Source organism: Pseudochaenichthys georgianus, chromosome 24 (assembly GCF_902827115.2).
Source record: "Pseudochaenichthys georgianus chromosome 24, fPseGeo1.2, whole genome shotgun sequence".
Taxonomy (NCBI): Eukaryota; Metazoa; Chordata; class Actinopteri; order Perciformes; family Channichthyidae; genus Pseudochaenichthys; species Pseudochaenichthys georgianus.
The window spans coordinates 6591166-6616430 of NC_047526.1; the positions used below are offsets into that span (position 1 = coordinate 6591166).

Below are 25265 nucleotides of genomic sequence, written 5' to 3' on the forward strand. Positions count from 1 at the left end.
CATCTGGTCTGTAAAAGCCAGGGAAAAGAAGTGGCTTTTTAAACGAGATTTAAAAACAGGCAGAGTTGGAGCAAGTCTAACCTGGAGGGGCAAGTCTAACCTGGAGGGGTAATTCGTTCCATAACGTTGGAGGTGCAACAGCAAAGGCTCTGTCTCCTCGCTGCTTTAACCTCGATGTTGGGACTACCAGCAGGAGTCTGACAGCAGACCTCAGTGACCGTGTGGGTGTGTATGGTTTTAAAAGATCTGCCATGTACGGTGGGGCTAAACCGTATGCGAACAGTATCATTTTAAATTGGATTCTAAAACAGACTGGTAGCCAGGGTAACGAGGCGAGTACAGGTGTAATATGTTCACGCCTGCCTGTCCTTGTAAGGAGGCGTGCAGCAGCATTCTGGACCAGCTGTAGGCGTGACAGGGAAGCCTTGGTTACTCCAATATACAGAGCATTGCAGTAATTCAGTTGAGTGGATATAAAACAATGTATTATTGTGTATCATCAAAAGAAAGGAAAGGCTTGACCTTTGCTGAAAGTCTTAGCTGAAAGAAGCTGGATTTTACCACAGAATTGATCTGTTTGTCTAGTTTGAAATCGCGATAAATCCGTACATCCAGGTTTGTGACAATGAGTTTCACATATGGGACAAGAGAATCCAGCACAGGTGGGGCATTGGGGCCACCACTGGGTCCAAATATTATCACCTCTGTCTTTTTTTCATTGAATTTTAAAAAGTTCAAGGCCATCCAGGCTCTGATGTCCTGCAGACAGTCTGACAGGCGTTGCTGAGGGTTTGGGTCATTTATTTTCAGGGGCATGTAGATTTGCGACACCATATTGTGTTATGATAGCGCCCAAGGGGAGCAGGTACAGGGGAAATAAAATCGGCCCAAGAATGGAGCCTTGGGGTACCCCGTATGGGAGAGGAGCAGAGGAGGAAGTAAATTCATTAAGATTTACATTAAAACTTCTGTCGGACAGATACGACTGAAACAATATAATTGCCCTGCCCCCCAAATAACTCATAAACAGTTTGTTGTGGACTCTTATGAAAGGCATCGTTGCACTCAACAGCGATCCTGTTTATTGGATGATGGTTTCCCCAATCCCTTCCATAACAAATGAACCATGAACCCATTGTCGTAGAAAGGGAGTTCCTGTTGCATTAGCAACAATGTGCCCCACCCCACGCTTTTGCCACGCCCCCTTACATATCATGAACCATTTGCCATAGATGGTTGTGGAAAGCATCATTGTACTCAGCAGAGAGTTCCTACTTCATTGGGGATTACATACTATTACATGGAATGTCATTACCATAGCGCCATTTTGAGACGATCGCTATTGAACAAGAAGATGCTGTAACTTAAAGATACATTATCCAAACTGCTCAAAATGAATAAATGAAATATTGTCTTTTAAGTCTTACTTGTTGGTGTTGGAGTTGTGATAAGAGGAGTTGTTGGTGGTGGAGTTGTTATAGGAAGAGTTGGTGGTGGTGGAGTTGTTAAAGGAGGAGTTGTTGGTGGTGGAGTTGTTATAGCAATACAAGCTGGAATGTCTGTAAAAAGGAAGACAGAGGAGTCACTGCAATAACAGAGAGTGAAACTTAAGAAGATACTAGATTTTATTCTAGGACTGTACAATGAATGTAGCAAAAACAATAAGCAATATTTATATAATCATGATGCTGACATTCTGTAAAAAGAAAATAAAACAATACTGAAGCTCATCAGTGGAAGCCATCTTTAACTTTGATAAGAGTGTATTTTATCTCTGTCACAGCAATTGTATAACCTGCAAAATAAATCTTGAAGAAGATGGACAGAAAGTTACCATAAATGAACAAAAGTTTACAAGAGAGTTGGGTCATTTACATAATATGTTCATACAGGTATGCGTTTTATTAACATGATATCCATACTTACTTGTATATCATGACATTGCTAGTTTGACTTTTTTATATTACATTTGTGTAAAATAGAAAATGCAGGCCAGAATGCAGTGATGACTGCAGATCAACTTACTGTTTTGACCAGAAGGCTGGCAGTATTGTCCATCATGAGGAATGGCATTGATGCATCCACATGTGTCCCCAGTGATGTTGTCACATGATGTATACTGTAAACACTGGTCACATGACCAACGATACTGATCCTCACATATGCACTGGTAACCAGTACTGCTCGGAGAGCAAACTTGAGACAAAACAAAAACACAATTAATTGTACACATGTCCATATTCATAAAGTGTGTTTTACAACTTTTAGATTCAAACTTTGGGTTGAAAACACCAACACATATTTCACATATTTACATCATGTAAACCAATGTAAAATAAGCTGTACCTGTAGAAATGTTTACATCAAGGATTTGTGTGTTGTTGATGATAAAGGGGTAACGGATGCTTCTCAGAATGGTACTCAGTTGATTTATTAGAGTGATATCTGTGGTGTTCAACTCAACCACAATGATGTATTCAAAGAGAATAGGAGGAGCTGCAGGGAGAGCATTTTAAAAGGGAGTATACAGAAGATGCCTCACTTAAAATGAATATTGTAATGTTGTTTTTTCTAAATGAAATATTGTCCTTTAAGTCTTACCTGTTGGTGATGTAGTTGTTGTTGTTGTTGTTGTTGTTGTAGGAAGAGTTGTTGGTGTTGGAGTTGTTGGTGATGGAGTTGTTGTAAGAAGAGTTGTTGGTGATGGGGTTGTTGTAGGAAGAGTTGTTGGTGATGGAGTTGTTGAAGGAAGAGTTGTTGGTGATGGGGTTGTTGTAGGAAGAGTTGTTGGTGATGGAGTTGTTGAAGGAAGAGTTGTTGGTGATGGGGTTGTTGTAGGAAGAGTTGTTGGTGTTGGAGTTGTTGTGACACGTTGTTGGTGATGGAGTTGTTGTAGGAAGGTTGTTGGTGCTGGAGTTGTTGGTGATGGGTTGTTGTGTGGCGTTGTTGGTGCTGGATTTTTGGTGTTGAGTTTTGTTGAAGCGTTTGTTGGTGATGGCGTTGTTGTAGGAAGAGTTGTTGGTGCTGACGTTGTTGGTGCTTGGAGTTGTTGGTGTGGCGTTGTTGTGTTGCGTTGTTGTAGCCGGTTGTTGGTGTTGGAGTTGTTGTCGCCGCGTTTGTTGGTGATGGCGTTGTTGTGCTGGCGTTGTTTCGGCCCGTTGTTGGTGTTGGCGTTGTTGTCCCCGCGTTGTTGGGATGGAGGTTGTTAAGAGGACAAGCTGTAAAATCTGTAAGAAGTAAAAGAGAGGAGTTCTTAGATAATGGCTTCTCTTTGTTATAATGCATATTTTAAGAGCTTGAAAAAGAACTATCAGAATATAAGAAGATGCTATACTGTACAATGAATGTGACCAAAGGAATTCGTGATAATGATATCATGATACCAATAGACATTTAAAAAAAGAAATATAACAATATTAAGCTTTAGAGGAATACATTTTTACATTTGATTATTGTGCGTTTTATCTGTTTTACTGCTAATAAAAATAGATATATTAGAAAGATAAAGAAAAGTATGTTCCCATAACCAAAGTGAAAAAGAAAAATGATGGATTGTTTACATGACATTATCATTTGTATTTATTATATAACCAGTACATTTGTATATCACTCACTTCATCAGGACTAGGGCCTCATATGACATTATTTTTTTTTAGATCTGACCAAAACTGCATTTTTCTTTTCTGAGAAAAAACAGTAATATAAGAATAGTGATTTTAATTGCAGTGATGTTGTCACAGCATGTATACTTTAAACACTGGTCACATGACCAACGATACTGATCCTCACATCTGCACAGAGGACAAGCTGTGAAATCTATCACATGGGAGAGAAATTGGAGTTGCTGCTGAGTAGAAACAACTATAAAGGGTGAGACTAATAAGATAGTTACTACTGTATATCGTCACACGCACATTTTAAAAGCTTGAATTAGGGCTGTCACAACTTTCCCAACTTTCGCAATTATATAAAAGAAAAATAACGCTGAATTATTTACATCATATTATAATGTGGTTTATTAACATGATATACATACTTACTTATATGTCGTGACATCTAGACCCTCCAGAAAAACGCGATTCTGCGATCGCAGAATTTACCGCATAATCAGCAAAATGACGCAGATTTTTAAAAGGCCGCATATTTATCAAAAGGCCGCATAATCCCCGCATTTTTCCACACAAAGTTGAGGGAAAAAAAGTTAACTCGTCTTGACGTGAAGTGATGATGATGATGATGATGATGCGACGTCATCAGTTCGCGCATCACAGAAGGTAAACAACACCGTAGAGTGAACGTGTGGAACTCACACGAGAGAGAAAACACCAAGATGAAACAATCTAATCCATCTCATTTACCGACAAACATTTCTGCTAAAGACACGAAAGTGGGGGTAAACTATTCTGCACCCCGTGCAACTGTGTGTTGGAGCATAAGAGAAAATCGACGGTGACGACCCACTTTGATTCATTCAAACATTCGAAAATGCTTTCTGCTGCTGCGGACAAGAAAGCCAAACAACTCACGTTCACCGAGGCATCAACCTCCAAAACCCTTTCGAGTAGCCTACAAGATTGAAGCTGGTCAGATAACGGACGAATGAAAACAGAATGAGGTGTGTGTGTGTGTGTGTGTGTGTGTGTGTGTGTGTGTGTGTGTGTGTGTGTGTGTGTGTGTGTGTGTGTGTGTGTGTGTGTGTGTGTGTGTGTGTGTGTGTGTGTGTGTGTGTGTGTGTGTGTGTGTGTGTGTGTGTGTGTGTGTATGTGTGTGTGTGTGTAAAAGCACCATTTATTTTACAATAAATAAACATTGAATGTGTTGAATTGAATAGTAAAGGGGTTTAACGTTAGTGGCAGGTTGTGTGTGAGAGAGAATGAATAAATAAATAAGACAGCCCAATATTTATTTTTTCCGCATATTTAGCATATTTCGCAACTTCCCGCAATTTTACCGCATAAAATCACATAAAACCCTGCATGTTTGATCGCATAATCAAGGATTTCAGCCCGCATAATCAAGGATTTTAGCCCGCATGATCAAGGATTTTTGCCCGCGTTTTTCTGGAGGGTCTAGACATCGCTAGTTTGAACAAAACTTACAATATATTTCTGAAAATTACATTTAAAAGAGTCATCTTACATTTTGACATCTTACTATTGTGGTTTGGTGCTTTCCCTTTCCTGTAGTGTGTTATATAGGTTTGTGTGCATGTAAATGGTCTGCAAAGGCTACAATCCCTGTGTTCCCTCCAGAGGGAGTCTCTTCCCACACACTCCCTCCCTATCTGAAACGCCTCCATTGGACTCCTTTGTTTGCTTCAGTAACATAGTGACATCACTACAGATGTAGCACCTCATTTCAGACTCCAGCTTACAGCTTCCTGCCTACGACCTGCCTAAGACCAGTATCGAGGAATGTTAAGCCCTCCCACTATTTTCCAAGAGGGCGTTGCCAGATTTTCAATTTCAGGTTTTAACCAGGAGATGGCGCTTCATTCACAAATACAGAAAGACAAGTTTCATGGACTTTCAGTTGTGTTTTGAAGAGCATTTGAACACATCAATATTTTAGATCAACTAAAGTATATCTAATATTGTAATTCAATAATATATAGTCTTTATACATTAAATAATCATAATAATAATGTAAATGTTTACATTACACTTCTTTATTTGTTATGCTCATACTTTTACCTTTACAATCGTTTGCTTTAATATACAGTATATGTTTTGTATATTTTTGTGTTTGCTTCCTCCTGCTCCCTTTCGGACACATACTGTATGATTTATTATTAATATGAAGATATTATTAAGATAAGATAAGATGTTACTTTATTGATTGAACATTTTAGTTTAGAATGTGCTGTCCAACGGTAATTCAGAAGGCTCACAGGTCACATTCCGACCATTATTTAAAACAATAGGTGCTTTCACACCGTCTACAGTTTGATTTGTATAGAGGGAGCTCTGTGGCTGAATAGCCAGCGATTAGATGTGGCGCATTTATCATAGGTGATCAGAGCTAACTGCCTGCCGTCAGATTTCATTTAAAAAACAGGTCTGATTTTAAGACTATTTCTGCGCTCATAAAGAATGATAAGAATAAGAATAATGCGTATTGAACTTATTTCATTAATTAGTGAGTTTATTTAACACTAGAACCGCCAATCTGGTCAATTTGTGTGATGTGTGTTGTGTGTGTGCAATGTAACTTTTTTTCAATAAAATATTAAAGTCTCCCAGTCTGTGACTTTTCCTGAAAGTGTGTTATGTAGCACCCTATGTTGTTAAAAATTGCATTCTAATAGCGGGATTTGACAGTGTTAGGTAGGCCTATACAAAAACCTCTGGTGGTTCTAGTGTTAAGGTAATTAGGTACAGTAGAAGCCCTTTTTGCTGAACGCAGGTGGCGAAAAACAAATCTCCAGGTTCACTTTGAAATCTATAAAGAGAGACTTGGCCTTTATAATTTGGAATTGAAAAACGCACGACAATCGTTCTTCTCATTACTTATCATTACCAAAAACAAAAACAACGCACGTGCCTTGTTTGCTACCGTCGACAGACTAACTAACCCCCCAGTGTCAGGAGCCTCTGAATTTCTATCCACCAGGGCGTGCAATGATTTTGACAAAATTCAGAAAATCAGACAAGCAGTCAGTGCCTCTGCATTAAGAACAGCAAATGTGTTGTCTCTGTGTCCACTTAACATCAATTCAAACACCATGACACAATTCCATCAGATTAATAATAAAAACCTAGAGGACATTATACAACTTCTGAAATCCTCCTCCTGCTGCCTTGATATTATTCCAACAGGATATTTCAAAGATGTTTTGCCTTGCATGGCCTCAGATCTACTTCATATAGTAAACAAATCTCTTCACTCAGGTATTTTTCCACAGGCCCTGAAAACTGCAGTCATTAAACCACTAAAAGAATAATCTAGATGGTTCAGTAATGAACAATTACAGGCCCATATCAAACCTGCTATTTCTAGGTAAAATCATTGAAAAAGTAGTTTTTCAACAGTTGAGTAATTCCTTGCATTTAAATAACTGTTTTGATGTGTTCCAGTCAGGCTTTCGTCCAAACCACAGCACTGAGACTGCTCTTGTAAAGGTCTTTAATGACATCCACTTAAACACAGACAGTGGCAGAACTTCAGTGTTAGTATTATTAGATCTCAGTGCTGCGTTTGACACTGTTGACCACAACATATTACTCGACCGACTGGAAAACTGGGTGAGACTTTCGGAAACAGTTCTAAATTGGTTTGAATCCTACTTAAAGGACAGAAACAACTTTGTTTCTATAGGTAAATACACATCTGAGTTGACAAATATGACATGTGGGGTTCCTCAAGGCTCCATCTTGGGGCCTCTTCTCTTTAACATCTACATGCTACCACTGGCTCAGATAATGAAAAACAACAAAATAAGTTACCATAGCTATGCAGATGACACACAAATTTACGTAACAATTTCACCAGGAGACTATGCTCCAATTCAAACACTGAGTAAGTGCATTGAACAAATCAATGACTGGATGTGTCAGAACTTTCTCCAATTAAATAAAGATAGAAAAAGAGGTAATGGTTTTTGGAGCCAAGGCAGAACGTATAAAAGTTAGCGCTGAGCTTCAGTCTGTAATGTTCAAAACAACAGATAAAGCCAGAAATCTAGGTGTAGTAATGGACTCTGACCTGAGTTTCAACAGTCACATTAAAACAGTTACTAAATCAGCCTACTAATACCTAAAGAATATATCTAGGATTAAAAGACTAATGTCACAGCAGGATTTGTAAAAACTTGTCCATGCTTTTATCTTCAGTAGACTCGACTACTGCAATGGTGTCTTCACAGGTCTCACTAAAAAATCTATTAGGAAGCTGCAGCTGATTCAGAACGCCGCTGCTCGAGTCCTCACTAACACTAAGAAAGTGGATCACATCACTCCTGTTCTGAAGTCTTTACACTGGCTTCCTGTGTATCAAAGAATATATTTCAAAATACTGCTGCTGGTTTATAAAGCACTGAATGGTTTAGGCCCAAAATACATTTCTGACCTCCTGCTAAATTATGAACCATCCAGATCTCTCAGGTCTTCAGGGACTGGTCAGCTTTCTGTCCCCAGAGTCAGAACTAAACATGGTAAAGTAGCGTTCAGTTATTATGCTCCAAATATCTGGAACAAACACCCAGAAACCTGCAGGTCCGCTGCAACTCTGACTACTTTTAAATCCAGGCTGAAGACTTTTCTTTTTGTCGCTGCTTTTAATTGAACTATTCATATCTTAGACTGCACTGTAACTTTTATCCACGTGTTGGGATCCTGATCTGCCGACGAGGCTCCATTAAAATATAAATATTTTTAGTGAATTACTGAGTTTAGGCACGTTAATAACGTTTCAATAAAGTTGAATACAGTATATTCATAGGTGTCAGTGATTTCATGTCAATTCGGCAAACATAAACATAAATGATCGTGGTGAAGATGATGATTAAATTAGGATTAAAAATCGAGAGCCGGGCTGCATTTCCTCCCGTTCACTTTTTTCGACTAAACACATTATTTTGTTAAATAATAACATGGTGATGTTTTGTAAATGATTACATGTCTCTTATTTAGCACAGAGTATGATATCGGTGATATATGGATCTTAACAAAGTTCCGCTGTACATCCAGCTTACTGTATCTGACTTTATTTCACATGAGCTCCAGTGTGGAACCCCACTGCACCCCCTGGTGGATCAATGATCCATTGCAGCTGGCTTCATAATATTTACATTTATTTATCACGGGGGAGGTCTCAAGTCAAGCTGGAGGTTTTCCCTTGAGCGAGGGCAGATCACGTACCAATCACGGCCCTCGCGTTTCAAACTGTCTGAAATGAAGCGCTACATCTGTATGTAACACTTGTGCTTCTATAGGCTAGCGTTCTAAATAGGGTTGTCAAGTTAACGCGTTAATAACGCGTTAACGCAAAACAAAATTAACGCCACTCATAATTTCAACGCGATTAACGCATGTGTATTTTTTGTCCTCAGCCCCGTAGTTTCAGAGCGCATCGAGTTTAAAATACCATCTACAAGCTGATGCTGACAGCCCCGCTCCTGCCGCCCGCTTGCGGCAGACCAAACTTCCACGCTCACCGGCAGGCACCGACTGGCTATTGGGAGGACCGGGAGGGTGTGTGTATGGCGCGAGCGAGAGAGAGAGAAAGAACGCGCACACCTTACGTGTATTGTTGTCGTTAGCATCTGGTGCTAGCTAGCTGCGCTAACGGATATAAGGACCTGTTTCAATGAAAACAGAGGAGCGACATTTCGCCACAACTGCGCCGAGCACTTGACTTCATGCAGGAAGCCAGACAGTGGGACATTGTACGAAAAGTCAGCACACTCAGCACGGATAGTGCGCGCAACATGATTGCAGCGTCCAGGCAGCTCCCGTTAGAGCAGGGGTGTCAAACTCAATTTCATCACGGGCCACATCAGCATTATGGTTGCACTCAAAGGGCCGGTTGTAACTTTAAGACTATATAAAAATACATATATAAATATTAGAGCCGGGGCTCGATTAAAAAAATTAATCTAATTAATTAGAAGCTTTGTAATTAATTAATCGAAATTAATCGCATTTTTAATCAAATATACATATTTGACCTGAGAACAGTGAGAAGCAATTTTCACATGGATTTTACTCCAAGTGGAGTGCAATCCAGTGAGCCAGGGAGTTGGTTATTTTCTCAGACGTGGACTTACTTATCCTGGCCCTGAAACCAGTCATCTAGTTGAGTGTGGGTTGGGTCAGGGTGTGGTTCCTTGCACTCGGAGTCGGGCTAACGTCCAGGCTAGCTGCTACATGCTTTGCATTTAGGTGATACTTTAGGCTTGATGTGCTGCGGTGATATGCAAATTCTTTTTTGCATAATTTGCACACAACCGTGCTCTTATCGACGCTTCCATCCGTCCGTTTTTTAAAACAAAATGTCCCATCCACGGGGCCGACCAAAGCGGTCTCATCAGCTTGTTCGTTCATGTTTGACTATTGTTCACCGTGGTTTGTTGTTGTTTGAAGTCCCATGCTGAAGTCATGAACGTTAGTTGGTGCTCCAGTATAATCGGTACACCTGAAACTCATCCAGTGAGAAACGTTCCGCTGTGCAAAAATAAGTGCGATTAAAGTGCGATTAAAATGCGTTCATTTTTTTAACGCGTTCATTTTTGTGTAATTAATTAATCTTAATTAATCCCGGCCCTAATACATATTTAATATATATAAAATAATGTTATTGCCTCTGCATTGGATTATTATAAGATAGGGTAATAACTTCATAATTAACTACGTCTGAAAGCAGAAGTCCAGGGCAAATAATTGCAAGTCTCTTCAGTGAGAATGTCACAAAATAATTTAAAAAGAAAAGCCAAATTATGAAGAAAGAAAGTCAAAGAAAAAAAGTGACATTTTGAAAAAAAAGTCAAATTCTGAGAAAAAAGTCAAATTTGAGATGCATTGTGGGACATGTAGTTTATGGGCAACGTGCTTCTGTAAATCGCCATGTAACCGTATAATAAACATATTATATTCTTTCAGAGCTGTTGTGGGCCGCATTAAATGAAGTCACGGGCTGGATCTGGCCCCCGGGCCTTGAGTTTGACACCCCTGCGTTAGAGCATATGCCTTGAGTTTCACATAGCTCCAACGATCCATCACAGTGTCTCCCCACACACACACACACACACACACACACACACACACACACACACACACACACACACACACACACACACACACACACACACACACACACACACACACACACACACACACACACACACACACACACACACACACACACACACACACACACACACACACACACACACACACACACACACACACACACACACACACACACACACACACACACACACACACACACACACACACACACACACACACACACACACACACACACACACACACACACACACACACACACACACACACACACACACACACACACACACACACACACACACACACACACACACTTTGTATTGTATTACATGAGAGAGGTTCCAGGTTGAATTGAGGCGAATATTTAAAAAATGTGCGATTAATGTGCGATTAACTATGGACAATCACGCGATTAATCGAGTGACAGCCCTAGTTCTTATACATTGTCCGTAAAAGGCTAAGGGGCGGGACATCTCTAAGCGCCTGACCAATCGCAACGACGACCAGCTAACAATCAGAGCAGACTGGGCTCTGGTTTCAGACAGAGGGTGAAAAGAGGTGCTGCAGCACAGGCAGTATGAGAACAATAAAGAGCTTTTTGAACATTAAAGCATGGAGACATGACACAGTAGAGGCAGAAAATAGAAATATGATCCTAAAAGTAAACAAACCTGAAAACCAACTTACTGTTTTGACCAGAAGGCTGGCAGTATTGTCCATCAGGAGGAATGGCATTGATGCATCCACATGTGTCCCCAGTGATGTTGTCACAGGATGTATACTGTAAACACTGGTCACATGACCAACGATACTGATCCTCACATCTGCACTGGTAACCAGAACTACTCGGAGAGCAAACTTGAGACAAAACAAAAACAAAATGAATTGTACACATGTAATGAGTTTTTCTGACTGTCATATTCATAAAGTGTGTTTTACAACTTTTAGATTCAAACTTTGGGTTGAAAACACCAACACATATTTCACATATTTACATCATGTAAACCAATGTAAAATAAGCTTTTATCTGTACCTGTAGAAATGTTTACATCAAGGATTTGTGTGTTGTTGATGATAAAGGGGTAACGGATGCTTCTCAGAATGGTACTCAGTTGATTTATTACAGTGACATCTGTGGTGTTCAACTCAACCACAATGATGTATTCAAAGAGAATAGGGGGAGCTGCAGGGAGAGCATTTGAAAGAAAAACAAATACAGTTGATGTCTCACTTGTAAATAATATTATCATTTGGTTTTTGTTTTATAAAATACTGTCCTTTAAGTCTTACTTGTTGGTGATGGAGTTGTTGTAAGAAGAGTTGTTGGTGATAGAGTTGTTGATGATGGAGTTGTTGGTGATGGAGTTGTTGGTGATGGAGTTGTTGGTGATGGAGTTGTTGGTGATGGAGTTGTTGTAGGAAGAGTTGTTGGTGATGGAGTTGTTGGTGATGGAGTTGTTGGTGATGGAGTTGTTGTAGGAAGAGTTGTTGGTGATAAAGTTGTTGGTGATGGAGTTGTTGGTGATGGAGTTGTTGGTGATGGAGTTGTTGGTGATGGAGTTGTTGTAGGAAGAGTTGTTGGTGATAAAGTTGTTGGTGATGGAGTTGTTGGTGATGGAGTTGTTGTAGGAAGAGTTGTTGGTGTTGGAGTTGTTGTAAGAAGAGTTGTTGGTGATGGAGTTGTTATAAGAGGACAAGCTGTAAAATCTGTAAGAAGTCAAAGAGAGGAGTTCTTAGATAATGGCTTCTCTTTGTTATAATGCATATTTTAAGAGCTTGAAAAAGAACTATCAGAATATAAGAAGATGATATACTGTACAATGAATGTGACCAAAGGAATTCGTGATAATGATATCATGATACCAATAGACATTTAAAAAGAAATATAACAATATTAAGCTTTAGTGGAATCAATTTTTACATTTGATTATTGTGCGTTTTATCTGTTTTACTGCTAATAAAAATAGATATACTAGAAAGATAAAGAAAAGTATGTTCCCATAACCAAAGTGAAAAAGAAAAATGATGGATTTTTTTACATGACATTATCATTTGTATTTATTATATAACCAGTACATTTGTATATCACTCACTTCATTTTCTGGATATAACAATTTAAAATAATTGAGTCATTTTACATTCATATGGAACAGGACTAGGGCCTAATATGTGATTTTAATCGGAGTGATGTTGTCACAGCATGTATACTTTAAACACTGGTCACATGACCAACGATACTGATCCTCACATCTGCACAGAAGACAAGCTGTTAAATGTTTCACATGGGAGAGAAAGTGGAGTTGCTGCTGAGTAGAAACAACTATAAAGGGTGAGACTAATAAGATAGTTACTACTGTATATCGTCACACGCACATTTTAAAAGCTTGAATTAGGGCTGTCACAACTTTCCCAACTTTCGCAATAAAAACAAATAAAAATAACGCTGAATTATTTACATCATATTATAATGTGGTTTATTAACATGATATACTACATACTTACTTACATGTCGTGACATCGCTAGTTTGAACAAAACTTACTATATATTTCTGAATATTACATTTAGAAGAGTCATCTTACATTTTGACATCTTACTATTGTGGTTTGGTGTGTTCCCTTTCCTGTAGTGTGTTCTATAGGTTTGTGTGCATGTAAATGGTCTGCAAAGGCTACAATCCCTGTGTTCCCTCCAGAGGGAGTGTCTTCCCACACACTCCCTCCCTACCTGAAACGCCTCCATTGGACTCCTTTGTTTGCTTCAGTAACATAGTGACATCACTATGTAACACTTGTGCTTCTATAGGCTAGCGCTCTTATACATTGTCCGTAAAAGGTTAAGGGGTGGGACATCTCTAAGCGCCTGACCAATCACAAAGACGACCAGCTAACAATCAGAGCAGACTGGGCTCTGGTTTCAGACAGAGGGTGAAAAGAGGTGCTGCAGCACAGGCAGTATGAGAACAATAAAGCGCTTTTCTACATTAAAGCATGGAGACATGTCCCAGTAGAGGCAGAACATAGAAATATGATCCTAAAAGTAAACAAACCTGAAAACCAACTTACTGTATTGATCAGCAGGCTGGCAGTATTGTCCATCAGGAGGAATGGCATGGATGCATCCACATGTGTTGCTTGTATTACCATCACATTTCCCATAGGTGTCACACTTATCACACGGCCAAAGATAGTCATTTTCACAGCGGCATTGAAACCCAGTGTGATCTTGGCTGCAAACTTTAAAGAGAATAACATATTTTCTCTTGTGAAAAAGGCAGAAGTTTGAAATAGATATTAAAAAAGGATATAATGCATTTGTTCTTACCTGTGGTGATATTGGCATCTAATATGTTAACTGAGGAGCTGATCTGGACAGGAAAAGCAAGACTGTTCAGGACGTTTCTCAGCTGATCCGCATCGCTGGTATTCACCTCGATAATAATCTGGTATTCATAAAATACTAAAGGCACTGTAGAAAAAGAGAGTCGAATTAGAGACAATTATTTGCAAGTAATTTGTTCCAAATCTAGGTCATGTCATGACATGACTCAGGCAAAATTGCTGAGTGAAGATAATGAAATTCAATTATGGTCAAGAATAGGTATTCATATTTCTCTCATCCTCATTCTTTTCATCTTGTCATATTGTTTGCTCATTTAGATTTGCTCATGTAAATGTAATACGAGGTCCCCTTGAGTGAGAGAGAATTGAAAGAACACTAATACTTTTTTTAAATAACCAAATACAGATTACAGTGCCGAGAAAAATAACTAAGTAAATATTATATCCATATGTGTGATGTTACTTTAAATGTAAAAGTGTCACCTGTCTGTGGCACGCAGTATTGTCCATTGGTAGGAATACTGTTGATACACCCACACGTGTTGTCAATGATGTCATCACAGGCTCCATATGTATTACAGTTGCTTAATGACCACACGTACTGTTCCTCACATCTGCACTGGAAGTTTGTTCCATTTGGGTAACAAACTACATGAAAACAAATAATTAAACAGACATTATAATCAGTTATAATGCTTTGTAGCTTACCACAACTCAAAGTTCCTCTGCCTTACATGTCAAGATGTATCCATTCACACACATGTATAAACTGATAGCAGGGTTAACAAGTTGACAAACTGGACTCATGAGGATCTATCTAACGCTTATTTCCACATGTTGCTGTGCCTTGGGAGACACGTTGCTATGGTATCGTTGCCCAATGACACTCCAATGCAGACTGAAGGAGCAGGACCATTGATCTTCGGATTAGTTGACGACCAACTTCACATCCTGAGCCACAGTCAATCACTTAAATGATATGCAGCATTTTCTTACATCCATAGCCTACTTGATTTATGGCGTAGTGCTTATCGTATTGAAGGCCAGTCATTCCAGAATGCTGCATTCTCATGATACACGGTAAAACGACTCGGCGCTGACATTGTGTTTCTATGGGGAGAGCGATGCTACCTGAATAGGCAGAAGAACTGCCTTCTGTGTTGTGCATGGCTCCAAATGATTGCCAAGCGATGCATTCCAAGTTGAAATTATTATATCAGATGACAGCTGTATGTAGCGGCACAAGCCAGCACAGGAGGTAACCATACTGGCTGTGTTCACTGCAAGGCTTTGCGTCCAGCTCACCACGTGGTGAGAAAAGAGCAGATTTACTTCCCCTGCTAGCCTAGTACAGCTGGCATCTGATTGGTTGTGAAGGTCAGCGTTAAACAAGGTCGAAGTTGAAATGATTTTACCTTTGAACGCCGTGGTTGGCGACAATTTTGAATGATGTGCGACGCCGAAAGGGAAGCGCTTCCGCCGAGTCGGGCAGCACTGCTCTCTCCAAAAAATACACAACTGCAACTGAATGCAACTGAATGCAGCTTAATGGTCAGAAAGATGTCCAACAGCACATTACCCCCAAAAAACCACCACCTATTGTTTGAAGGCCCCTTCGCTCCAAAGATAAACCCTCCCTGCGCAACCAACAGAAGCAAATAGATTATTGATATGCAGACTGATGGACCTGCATAATATTTTTCCTGTTGGGAAAGGCATGACCTGCTGTACTCTACCCTTTGTGATAGTAAACTTTCCAACATAAAAAAACTTTTGGCAGACACAACCTGATTACACCATTCTGCCTAATAATTAGCCATGTACTTCTGCTCCTTGGACTGAGACTAGGTGTTTGGTTTCTAGGTGCTGGATGAATAGGCTTTAGGGACATATTTTAGGTTGTATTGTGTTGAGGAGTAATGGTCTGTTCAAACATGCATTACTCTGGACCAGAGGTTGCGCTAGACTTTTTCGCTGCCCGTCATTTTGACGGACAGGATCGTACAATTTCCGTCAAAATTCATTATTACCCGTCGATCCGTACACCTCGCGGGAGTGCGCCACAGCATAAAGCATAAACTCCCAGGCATTTCATTGATTTGTACGGCAAAGTTAGGTCTGGAAACGATATAATTAGCTTTTTGGAGGGCATCCATAACACGGCATAACACCGGAGCCCTGCTGCGGGGAAACGTTGGCGCTGTTCTGAGTTTGTTCTAATCTGTCAAAATGACGCACTGCTTTCAGATTTTTCCGTCATTGTTAAAAATTCCGTCATATATGGAATATATTCGGTTAACACAACCTCTGCTCTGGACATACTGTATATAAACAGTATGTATTTCAGACTTGGAAGTCTAACAAATGAAACACGTATAAGATCAATAATTAGAAAGAACATTATTGTTTAACTTGTGCAGATGCCTTACTAGTGCCCTGTCTGAGAAGCCCTGGAGGATTATTTTTGTTGACACACAAAAGTATGTGGACATTCTTGAACTTTCCAAACTTGAGGTGAACTTTTCACCTCAATGAGAAGGGAAAGTCCCAATTTTAGAGGAGGAATGTATAATATAAAATAGTTTAGTGATATGAAGGTCAAGAGAGCATATTCTCGCATTGCACTTTGTCCACAGTTAATAAGTGAGCCATTACTCCGTAAACACTTGAAAGACAATAGAATTGATTGAATTGAATGTATCACATGGTCAAATGTGGGAAAAATGACACAGTTCACTTTAATACCCAGGCGCCCTTTGTCTTGTCTAACAACATTTTCCCCCCATGCTTTCTTTTTACCACCATGCTTACCTGTGGTAATGGTAATGTGTGTGACGTTCACAGTTGGACCCAAGGCTAGAGAAAAGCCACCGGCATCCAGGATGCTTCTAAGGACGTCCACAGTCCCAATATCAGTCAAATTCAGCTCAACATCCACATCGTACTCAACCTGAGCCAGAAGCCCTGTAGTAAAAAAACAACATGATTTAGGGTCTCTTTTGGTTAAAGGACATATCAATGTAGAGAAATCACTCAAATTAAGCTGTAGTAATTTAAAGAAATACTTCAGTGTTTTATCTTAGAGCTCTATTAATGATCACTCTCTAACTATAAAATATTGAATGTCTTTTATTTAAAAGTTGTAGCCGTCAAAAAGAAAATGTATGCTTTTTCGGGTTAAAAAGGTTTTTGTGCATGTAAATAGTCTGCAAAGGCTAAAATCCGTGTGTTCCCCCCACCCCCCACCCCCCTACCCTTCCTGAAACGCCTCCATTGCACCTCTTCGTTTACTTCTGTAACATAGTGACATGATGACATCTATTGGCTAGCGCTCCAACACATTGTACGTGATAGGCTAAGGGCCTGAACTTTACTGAGCAGTTAACCAATCACAACTTGAAATGTAATATTATTGCTTTCAACAAACCAAATAAATGATATGTAATTTGTGTACAAAATACATTTAAGTCAACGTTCAAAAATATGTCAGCTCATGGCCCCCTTGCAATTAGTAATGAAAGGAAATCAATAAGTAATGACTTGTTCACCTGATATTGCCTGGCAGGACTGCCCATCAGCTGGAATAGCATCAATGCATGTACAGATGCCACTAACAATGGAATCACAGGCTCCATATGTGACACATGTGCTGTATGGCCAAGCCAAATTGTCCTCACATCTGCACTGGAAGCCAGTGGCAGTCGAGGAACACACTGATGAATGAAAAGTGATATCAGTATAGCATAACAGGTGTTTATATGTTGGGAAGAAGGTCAACATAGCTACTCAAATGACTCACCTATTGTAAAGGTAATTTCCGAGATCTCTGTGTTGTTACCAAGTTGTATGGGAAAACTGTTCAAAGAGGACTGCAGCTGCTGAATGATTGCCACATCAGAGGCATTCAATACAATATCAAGCGTGTAATTCCATTGGTTTGTAGCCACTAGAGAGATTGAAATAAATACAAACAAAATATAAATGTTGTTTTAAATCATCCACACACAATATACAAGTTCTTAATAGTTGGTACTTGGGGAACTACTTTTTTGAGTTTGATGAGATGAGTCACACCTCTCATGTTTTAAATCTTTTAAAATAACTATCAGTTATAAAGTGTTATTATTCCAATATTCTTTAATATTTAATAATGAGACTTACCACTCCTTTTTCCCCTGATGTGAGGCAGAAATGATTCTTCTTCATTGTGTTCCTGAGACAACAGATAGGGTTCAGGTTCAAATAATTGCTTTGTGCATTGAAGGCTGTGATCCCACATTTTCCTTACAGTATTGTAAACAGTGTTGACCTACCGGTAAAATCTGACTTGGAGATTCAATGAAGCTCCCTGTTTCCAAAATAGTTAGTGTCAGGAGAAGGGCAAAGATGGACAAGCATGTCTTAAATATTGCCATTCCTTTTAAGAAAGTGGGACAGAAAAGAAAAAAAACATTATATAATCATACCACCCAGCTTTACATTGTTTGTATTGTTAGATAATTACATAGATATTGAACAGTCATAATTATACCTTGTTCTTATACCACAGAACAAATAAATGTCAAGCACATGAGGGTTTCTTAACATTTATCTTACATTTATAATCATTAGATTCAACTTTATAGGCCTATAAAGATGCCATTCCAATCATGGCTTTGGGTTTGGCCACCATTTTAAGTAATGTGTACAAGGTATATTTAAGAACTATATTTGCTATATTATATAGAGCTGGGGAACCAACACATGTACAATATATGGGTGTTTGTTTGACATTTCTTTTGATCAATTATATAACTTATATTTGGTGAATTTCTATGTAATGAATTTCCAAAATATATTTGTCTGGGGGAGTGAATTTCTGGTTATTGGAAAAATGTGTACTGTAATTTGATGAATGCAACATCTGTGCGGACAGGTTATTTTCAACCTGATCTCACCAGAATGCGTGACTCCACCACGACTCCTTTACACCACAATGCGTGGTGGAGTCACGAACTTTGTTACATTTGCGTGTCGGCCCCACGCAAACAACCCCAATGTAAAGTGAATGAGGCTCCTTTGTCGTGGTGCACACACGCATTTCTACAACGTCCCGCAGTGAGCTTTTATTCTATAAAACGTTTTTTTAAATCTACTTTATAGCTTGTAGTAACTCACGGGAGGCTTCTTTTATTTTATTTGTATTCATAATAATTAAAAAAATTCGTCAGAATGTAAACATTACATTAGTTACGAATTTGTGTTCTCAAAAAACAGTGCATTGTGTGTAATGCAACTGTGATTTTTATTAAATTAGTTTTTAAGGAAGGCCAGAGCTTCAGCTGTGTCAAATAGATTGTTCCCTTTAGTTAACGTTATTTAAAAGATAATGATCATGTCCCCTGTATTGTATTACGAGCGTCCATTCCCATTGGATAACGGGGAATTGTACACCCGGAAGTAAGAATTCTCCTTACTGTCGATTGATTATACAGTGATATCTGCACTACTCATCGACTAAAAAACACAAAATTGTCCTTGTTAATTACACAACATTGATTGGTTTGAATTGTGTACAATGCTTTTGTATTTTCCCCCTTCAATTCGGAGAAACAAAGATTTTTTCGGAGTTTTTGGATGGCAGAAGACACTACACTACCCAGAATCCTCAGCTATCGTTTGGGACTACACCATGTGCTTAGCTTGACAAACCCCGTGATCAGTCCTCAAGCTCTTTGATTGGTTGACCTCCAACTGCATTCCATATGAAAAAGAAACGTTTCGTAAAAGAGAAAATCATACTTTATTCAGCAGTGCTTGCTTTACTCTTGTCATCACATGAATGCATTGTAATAAATGGTTTGGCTGCATTAAATATTACACATCTGTTATAGTTCTTTATTTATCTCCAGCGATCGGGCATCAGAATAGACCGGAAACTATTCTTTTACTGTTCTGTTTTAATTTCACAATAAATTAGTAGTCATATTTTGTTTTGATATTATTGTTTTTTATTAACTACTAGACCGCTGGGTCATGTCAAGACCATCTTTTCTGTGTTGCTGTGGGGTTTTTCCATCGCTTTTGTGTTACAAATATTAAGACAATAACAAAATAATATTCGTTGTAAACTAAACCAGAAACAGCAGTATATCTTATTTTGTTAACACTGTAAACCTTACAGCTTTTTAACCCAAACCACCTACTGGTTAAAGCACGTTATTGCACGTTTAGAGTAATTGCAATGCAGGAAGATTGTGTTGCTTTTTAACGACTGTTTAAAATGCCTTTTTCTTAATGTCTTTCATTTTTGTAACGCACTTTTGAATGTGTTATATTTTATGAAAACATTTAAATATTAAGAGTACATACAAAATAGTGGGAAAGTAGAAGGTCAATGATATAAATATAGAATAGAAAATATCAAGAAGATACTCAAATGATATCTAGAGTAAAACAGTTTAGTACCTGATAGGAGGATGTGCTAACTAATAAGGCTTTATTTAAACATTAAAGAATACTTTAGGTTAAGGTCTTCATTTAAATAGGAAAAAAGCTTTGGGGGTATCTAAATATTAAGCCTGACAAAGTCTAAATTGCATGGTTTGTTTTGGAACTTGACAATCAACTTTCCTGCAATGTTAACTATGTTGAAGCACTTATTTTAACTGATATTATACACATTAATTATAATCTTATGTATGTAGATAGTATAAGAAATGTGCAGAATACGACACTGTAATGGTGGAAGTATACACACATATTGATAGATGTCTTGTAATGCACTGTTGAGGAACCTGTGACTCAAGTTTTTCATTCATTACATAACTACACTGTTGTGTATGTCAATAAACCTTAGAAAATCTTGAAATCTTGAAAGGGATGTGCAAAATAGCAATTATATACAGTCTTTAATGAACTATTAGAGAATAACGAGTAATGAATATGCTTTAAACGGATCTGCAGATAAATATGTAGTCTTCTCAAGCACCAACTATCAAATATCTTGCCTGATTGTTGGCACTTGACAATCACCTTCACTGAAATTCACTCAGGTGTAACTAAAGTCTGATTTAAGGGCTGTTTATATTTCACATCATTAATCCAAATCTGTAAAGTAACTAAAATAAATGTAGTCGAGTAAAATACCAGGTTAACCTTAAAGAAAGCCCTCAGGATTATAAAAGACCCCCATCACCCCAGCCACAAACTGTTCTGTCTGCTGCAGTCTGGCAGGCGGTACCGCAGCATCCGGACTAAAACCACCAGACACAGAGACAGCTTCATCCCACAGGCTATACGATTATTAAACACCTGAACTTAGAAACAACATCCATAACATTCATCTGGCTGCTACTTAGAAATTATTTATCCAATATATCATATTCCAATCACTTGTAGACTCTTATTGCACTATTTCACTATTTTTTCTGTGTAGAAGCTCTGGCCTTCCTTAAAAACTAACTAATTTAATAAAAATCACAGTTGCATTACACACAATGCACTGTTTTTTGAGAACACAAATTCGTAACTAATGTAATGTTTACATTCTGACGATTTTTTTTAATTATTATGAATACAAATAAAATAAAAGAAGCCTCCCATCAGTTACTACAAGCTATAAAGTAGATTTAAAAAAACGTTGTATAGAATAAAAGCTCACTGCGGGACGTTGTAGAAATGCGTGTGTGCACCACGACAAAGGAGCCTCATTCACTTTACATTGGGGTTGTTTGCGTGGTGCCGACACGCAAATGTAACAAAGTTCGTGACTCCACCACGCATTGTGGTGTTAAGGAGTCGTGGTGGAGTCACGCATTCTGGTGAGATCAGGTTGGTTATTTTTGGTGTTATAAGTTAAAATACTTTGCCCAGCTATTAACACTTTTCATGATGGCTGTTGTTGCTCTGTTGCGTGTGTAATTAAATGACTTGTTTGTGACATTAGTTACTCATGATTCAAATCACAGGTTGCTTTATAGCTGAAGTTAGAGCACTACTGACCGTCTGGTTATTTGCCATTCCTCCAAATAGACTAATGCAAGCCAGCTAACATTAGCTAGGCTGCTATCCACTAAATAATAATAATTCCTTACATTTATTATAGTGCTTTTTCAATGACTCAAAGCGCTTTTACATATACACACATTACACATATGCAATGGTCAGATACTGTGGACAATACCCACAGGAGCAAGTTCAGGTGAAGGGTCTTGCCCAAGGACCCACCGGCTTTACAGACGCAGCAGCGGCGGGTTTCACCCCTTGATCTGATGATCATTGCACAGCGCACTGCGCCACACCGTCCATCTTCACGCCTCGAAGTCATCGAGGCGCTTTTACAAGTATACATTGGTATTATACATGTACTGTGGACATTACCCACAGGAGCAAATCCGGGTGAAGTGTCTTGCCCAAGGACACAACGGCCTGACGCAGTGGCGGCACCCCGTTCTCTAAATAATTAGAGAAAGGGTGTGTTTGTTTTTTCCAAAACAAGGATGTTCTTCTTGCTTTCTGCTTTTTTTATTTCCAATCGACACAGGCACTATTTAAGCATTACAGCTTACATTTTTTGAGGAAAATCTAAATCTGGTAAAAAAAAAAAGGCTTTTTTAGGGTTACAAGCATGTGCATACTGGTGAAGCCATACAGAGTTTGGCTTGTGTCACTTCCACAGCAATATGTATTTCCAAAGTCATTGTTCCAGTTAGCTTGCATTACTCACATACCATAACTTTTTTTCTAGAACAACTAATGGAAAATGTTAACAGTGAGGTGACATGTTATCTACCTGACCTATGACCTATGTCATGTCAAAGTGAAATAGATAGTCGTTTTTATTAACAGACAATTTGACTCACGTTGTTTTCAAGTAAACATACCTTTAATGACTCATCCTCTTCAAGTTAACTGCATTGGACAGAGATGCTCTCACATAGTGTTGTCTGTGAGTCAACAAGATCGAGGCTGCAGTCGGATAGTTTAAAAATCAGCTCCTAAGTTCTAACCCTATCGTCTATTCCTTGACCTCTGAGTGAAACGTCACGGGGTTAAGGGATAGTGGATAGGAGAATTCAAAAGGACTTAGGAGAAGAGACTGCGGTACTTTAGAGAATCCGAATGCACTTTCACTATCCGAGGTGTTTATGATGCGCCAGCGGACGTCATTGTGTGCGTCTGCTGCTGTGGGGAAACTATGGAAACCACAGTTTTCTATACAGCGGACTACAACATGGATGTTTAATAAGAACGAGGGACTACTGTGAACTCATCTAGAGACTCTGCACCGTGCTCTGATGCTGCTGCTTTGCTTTATGAACGTGGACAACAGAGAAACATATTCTTCATGACCAAAGTTGGAATTGAAATAAAAAAGGAAAGTGAAACTTATGCTCGTCCCCCTCTCCCTCCGGTCCACATTAATACCAATGATCCCAATACGTATGATTGTATGAACTAAAGATCTTAAAATCAATACAGATGTATTTATTATAAACGTTAGTCCTTAACATCTATCACTGTGTATATCACCATTCAAACATCTTTTAAAAGTTGAACAAACTCCACACAGCTCAGTGAAGACTGTGAAATGTTGACTTTATTTGATCATTTCAGTAAAAACTAACGTTCATATTTCTCTTTTTGATTATAATACTGATGAACGTTCAAAACAAAGCACTTTGGCAACTTACCACCTATGTTTTAAAATGCTTAATAAGCACCGTAACTTTCATGATATCATTTCTCGATCATAATCGGTTGTTTCCGTGAACGGCCGACTGTTGAGTGACGGCAAATGCTGCGGCTGCAAGGCATTGTGGGGCAGCATTTTCGCTTCTCCTGTCGGTTAGGGAGGTCCAGTGGTTCCTAAGCTAAAGGAGGTTATAAAGGAAGTTTGAAACCTCCTTTCCTATCATTCTCATCATTCTAGAGAATTCGAACGGCACTTATCATGGCTGCCACTGAGGGACTTCCGGGTAATTTCACTCCTTTAGGAAGGTTCCTAAGCTAAATGGACTATTCGACTTCAGCCCCAGTGTTGCTGGATGGCACAACAACAGAAGATGTATCAATTTTAAGAAGATTAACACTAGAACCGCCAGGGGTCGCTGTATACCTAAAACCGCCAACGGGTCAAATGTACCCGCTATTAGAATGCATTGATTTTCAAGGTACAATGTTCTTTTATTTATCATACTAGAACACAGGGTGAAGAGTGAGTTTTGATCGCACAGTGATGACACGTATACCAATATAATCTGCGGACTCTCAGCTTTCATATGATATAGTTTGTGCATTGCATGAAGTATAAAAGATCGCTACCGTGAGTTATGTGCAAAGTGTCTCTCTATTTCTGTCTCAATCTATAGCTATCCAACCCAGTCTCACGGCATTTCGTGTAATAGTCACAAAATAAATGTAATCTATTGATTCGTGTTCACCAACACAATTTTCCCCTTTTTCTCGTGTCACACAGAACGATTTTAAAAGCAATGTATTTCTATTGGTAGTGTGTTTCGTGCCTGCAGCACGTCTTTTTGTCCGGTCGGGTCTTGGAAGACCGGAAGCTGTGTGTTTCATAAAAACATTTTGCTACTCAATATCAAGCCACGATTATCGTTTTTATTTTAAATTGTATAATGTCAGACTTTTTTTGCCGTCCGCGAGGAAAATAAATGGGGCTCAGAGCCTCAGAATACTGACAACTGTATTTGTTAAATCTTTTTTTCCTTCCAATTTGTTATTATTTGGTGCAGGCACGAAACATACTACCAATAGAATTACATTACTATTAAAATCGTTCTGTGTCAGAATACTGAAATCTGTATTAAAAAAAAGTTGTGACTATAACACGAAATGCCGTGAGACTGTGTTGAACTATCTATCGATCAATCTATAACTATCTATCTATCTCTCTCTATCTATCTATCTATCTATCTATAAGGAACCGCAGTAAACAACAGGCGTAGCTTTAGCAACACGTCATGTTTATGTTTTCGCGCGAGATCAATAGCGCGAAAATCACTGCATTTTCTATAAGGTAAATATTACCCACTGGCGCTGATGGGTATAAATGGCAATTTCTTGGGCAATTTTTTCAATCTGACTTCATATTGACAATTTTTAACAACAGAGGGTACTACATAACACACTTTCAGGAAAGGTCACGGACTGGGAGACTTTAATATTTTATTGAAA

General features: G+C 38.8%; 2 protein-coding genes across 3 annotated transcripts in view; both read right to left on the minus strand.

The window, feature by feature from the left end:
• adgrf8 (adhesion G protein-coupled receptor F8) overlaps nucleotides 1-2859 on the minus strand; it is a 41921-nt gene extending 39062 nt beyond the window's left edge. For both annotated transcript variants that reach the window (XM_034076697.2, XM_071201984.1), the window contains exons 1-4: nucleotides 2602-2859; nucleotides 2347-2496; nucleotides 2026-2196; nucleotides 1428-1559 (exon numbers count right to left, since the gene is read on the minus strand). The gene's annotated coding sequence lies outside the window, so the exon portion shown is untranslated. The remainder of the gene's footprint in view (nucleotides 1-1427; nucleotides 1560-2025; nucleotides 2197-2346; nucleotides 2497-2601) is intronic.
• LOC117440257 (mucin-2-like) lies at nucleotides 1424-22509 on the minus strand. The gene is made up of 16 exons (XM_071202029.1): nucleotides 22446-22509; nucleotides 18398-18501; nucleotides 18246-18297; nucleotides 17884-18030; nucleotides 17633-17797; nucleotides 16896-17048; nucleotides 14568-14732; nucleotides 14068-14211; nucleotides 13809-13979; nucleotides 12036-12452; nucleotides 11779-11928; nucleotides 11433-11603; nucleotides 3041-3227; nucleotides 2602-2952; nucleotides 2161-2196; nucleotides 1424-1559 (listed from the first exon to the last, which is right to left on the minus strand). Exons 2-16 carry the CDS (start codon nucleotides 18497-18499, stop codon nucleotides 1424-1426), a joined length of 2547 nt encoding a protein of 848 aa, XP_071058130.1. The 5' UTR covers nucleotides 18500-18501; nucleotides 22446-22509.
• Between the last annotated feature and the right edge of the window lie 2756 nt (nucleotides 22510-25265).

Excerpts from the sequence above, each read along its gene's own strand:
- LOC117440257 (XM_071202029.1), bottom strand. The coding sequence starts at position 18,499 with ATGGCAATATTTAAGACATGCTTGTCCATCTTTGCCCTTCTCCTGACA. Across the intron at positions 18,031-18,245 it reads CATCAGGGGAAAAAGGAGTG|TGGCTACAAACCAATGGAAT; the intron begins GTAAGTCTCATT and ends CAATCTCTCTAG. Across the intron at positions 11,604-11,778 it reads TGATGTAAACATTTCTACAG|TTTGCTCTCCGAGTAGTTCT; the intron begins GTACAGATAAAA and ends TTTTGTCTCAAG.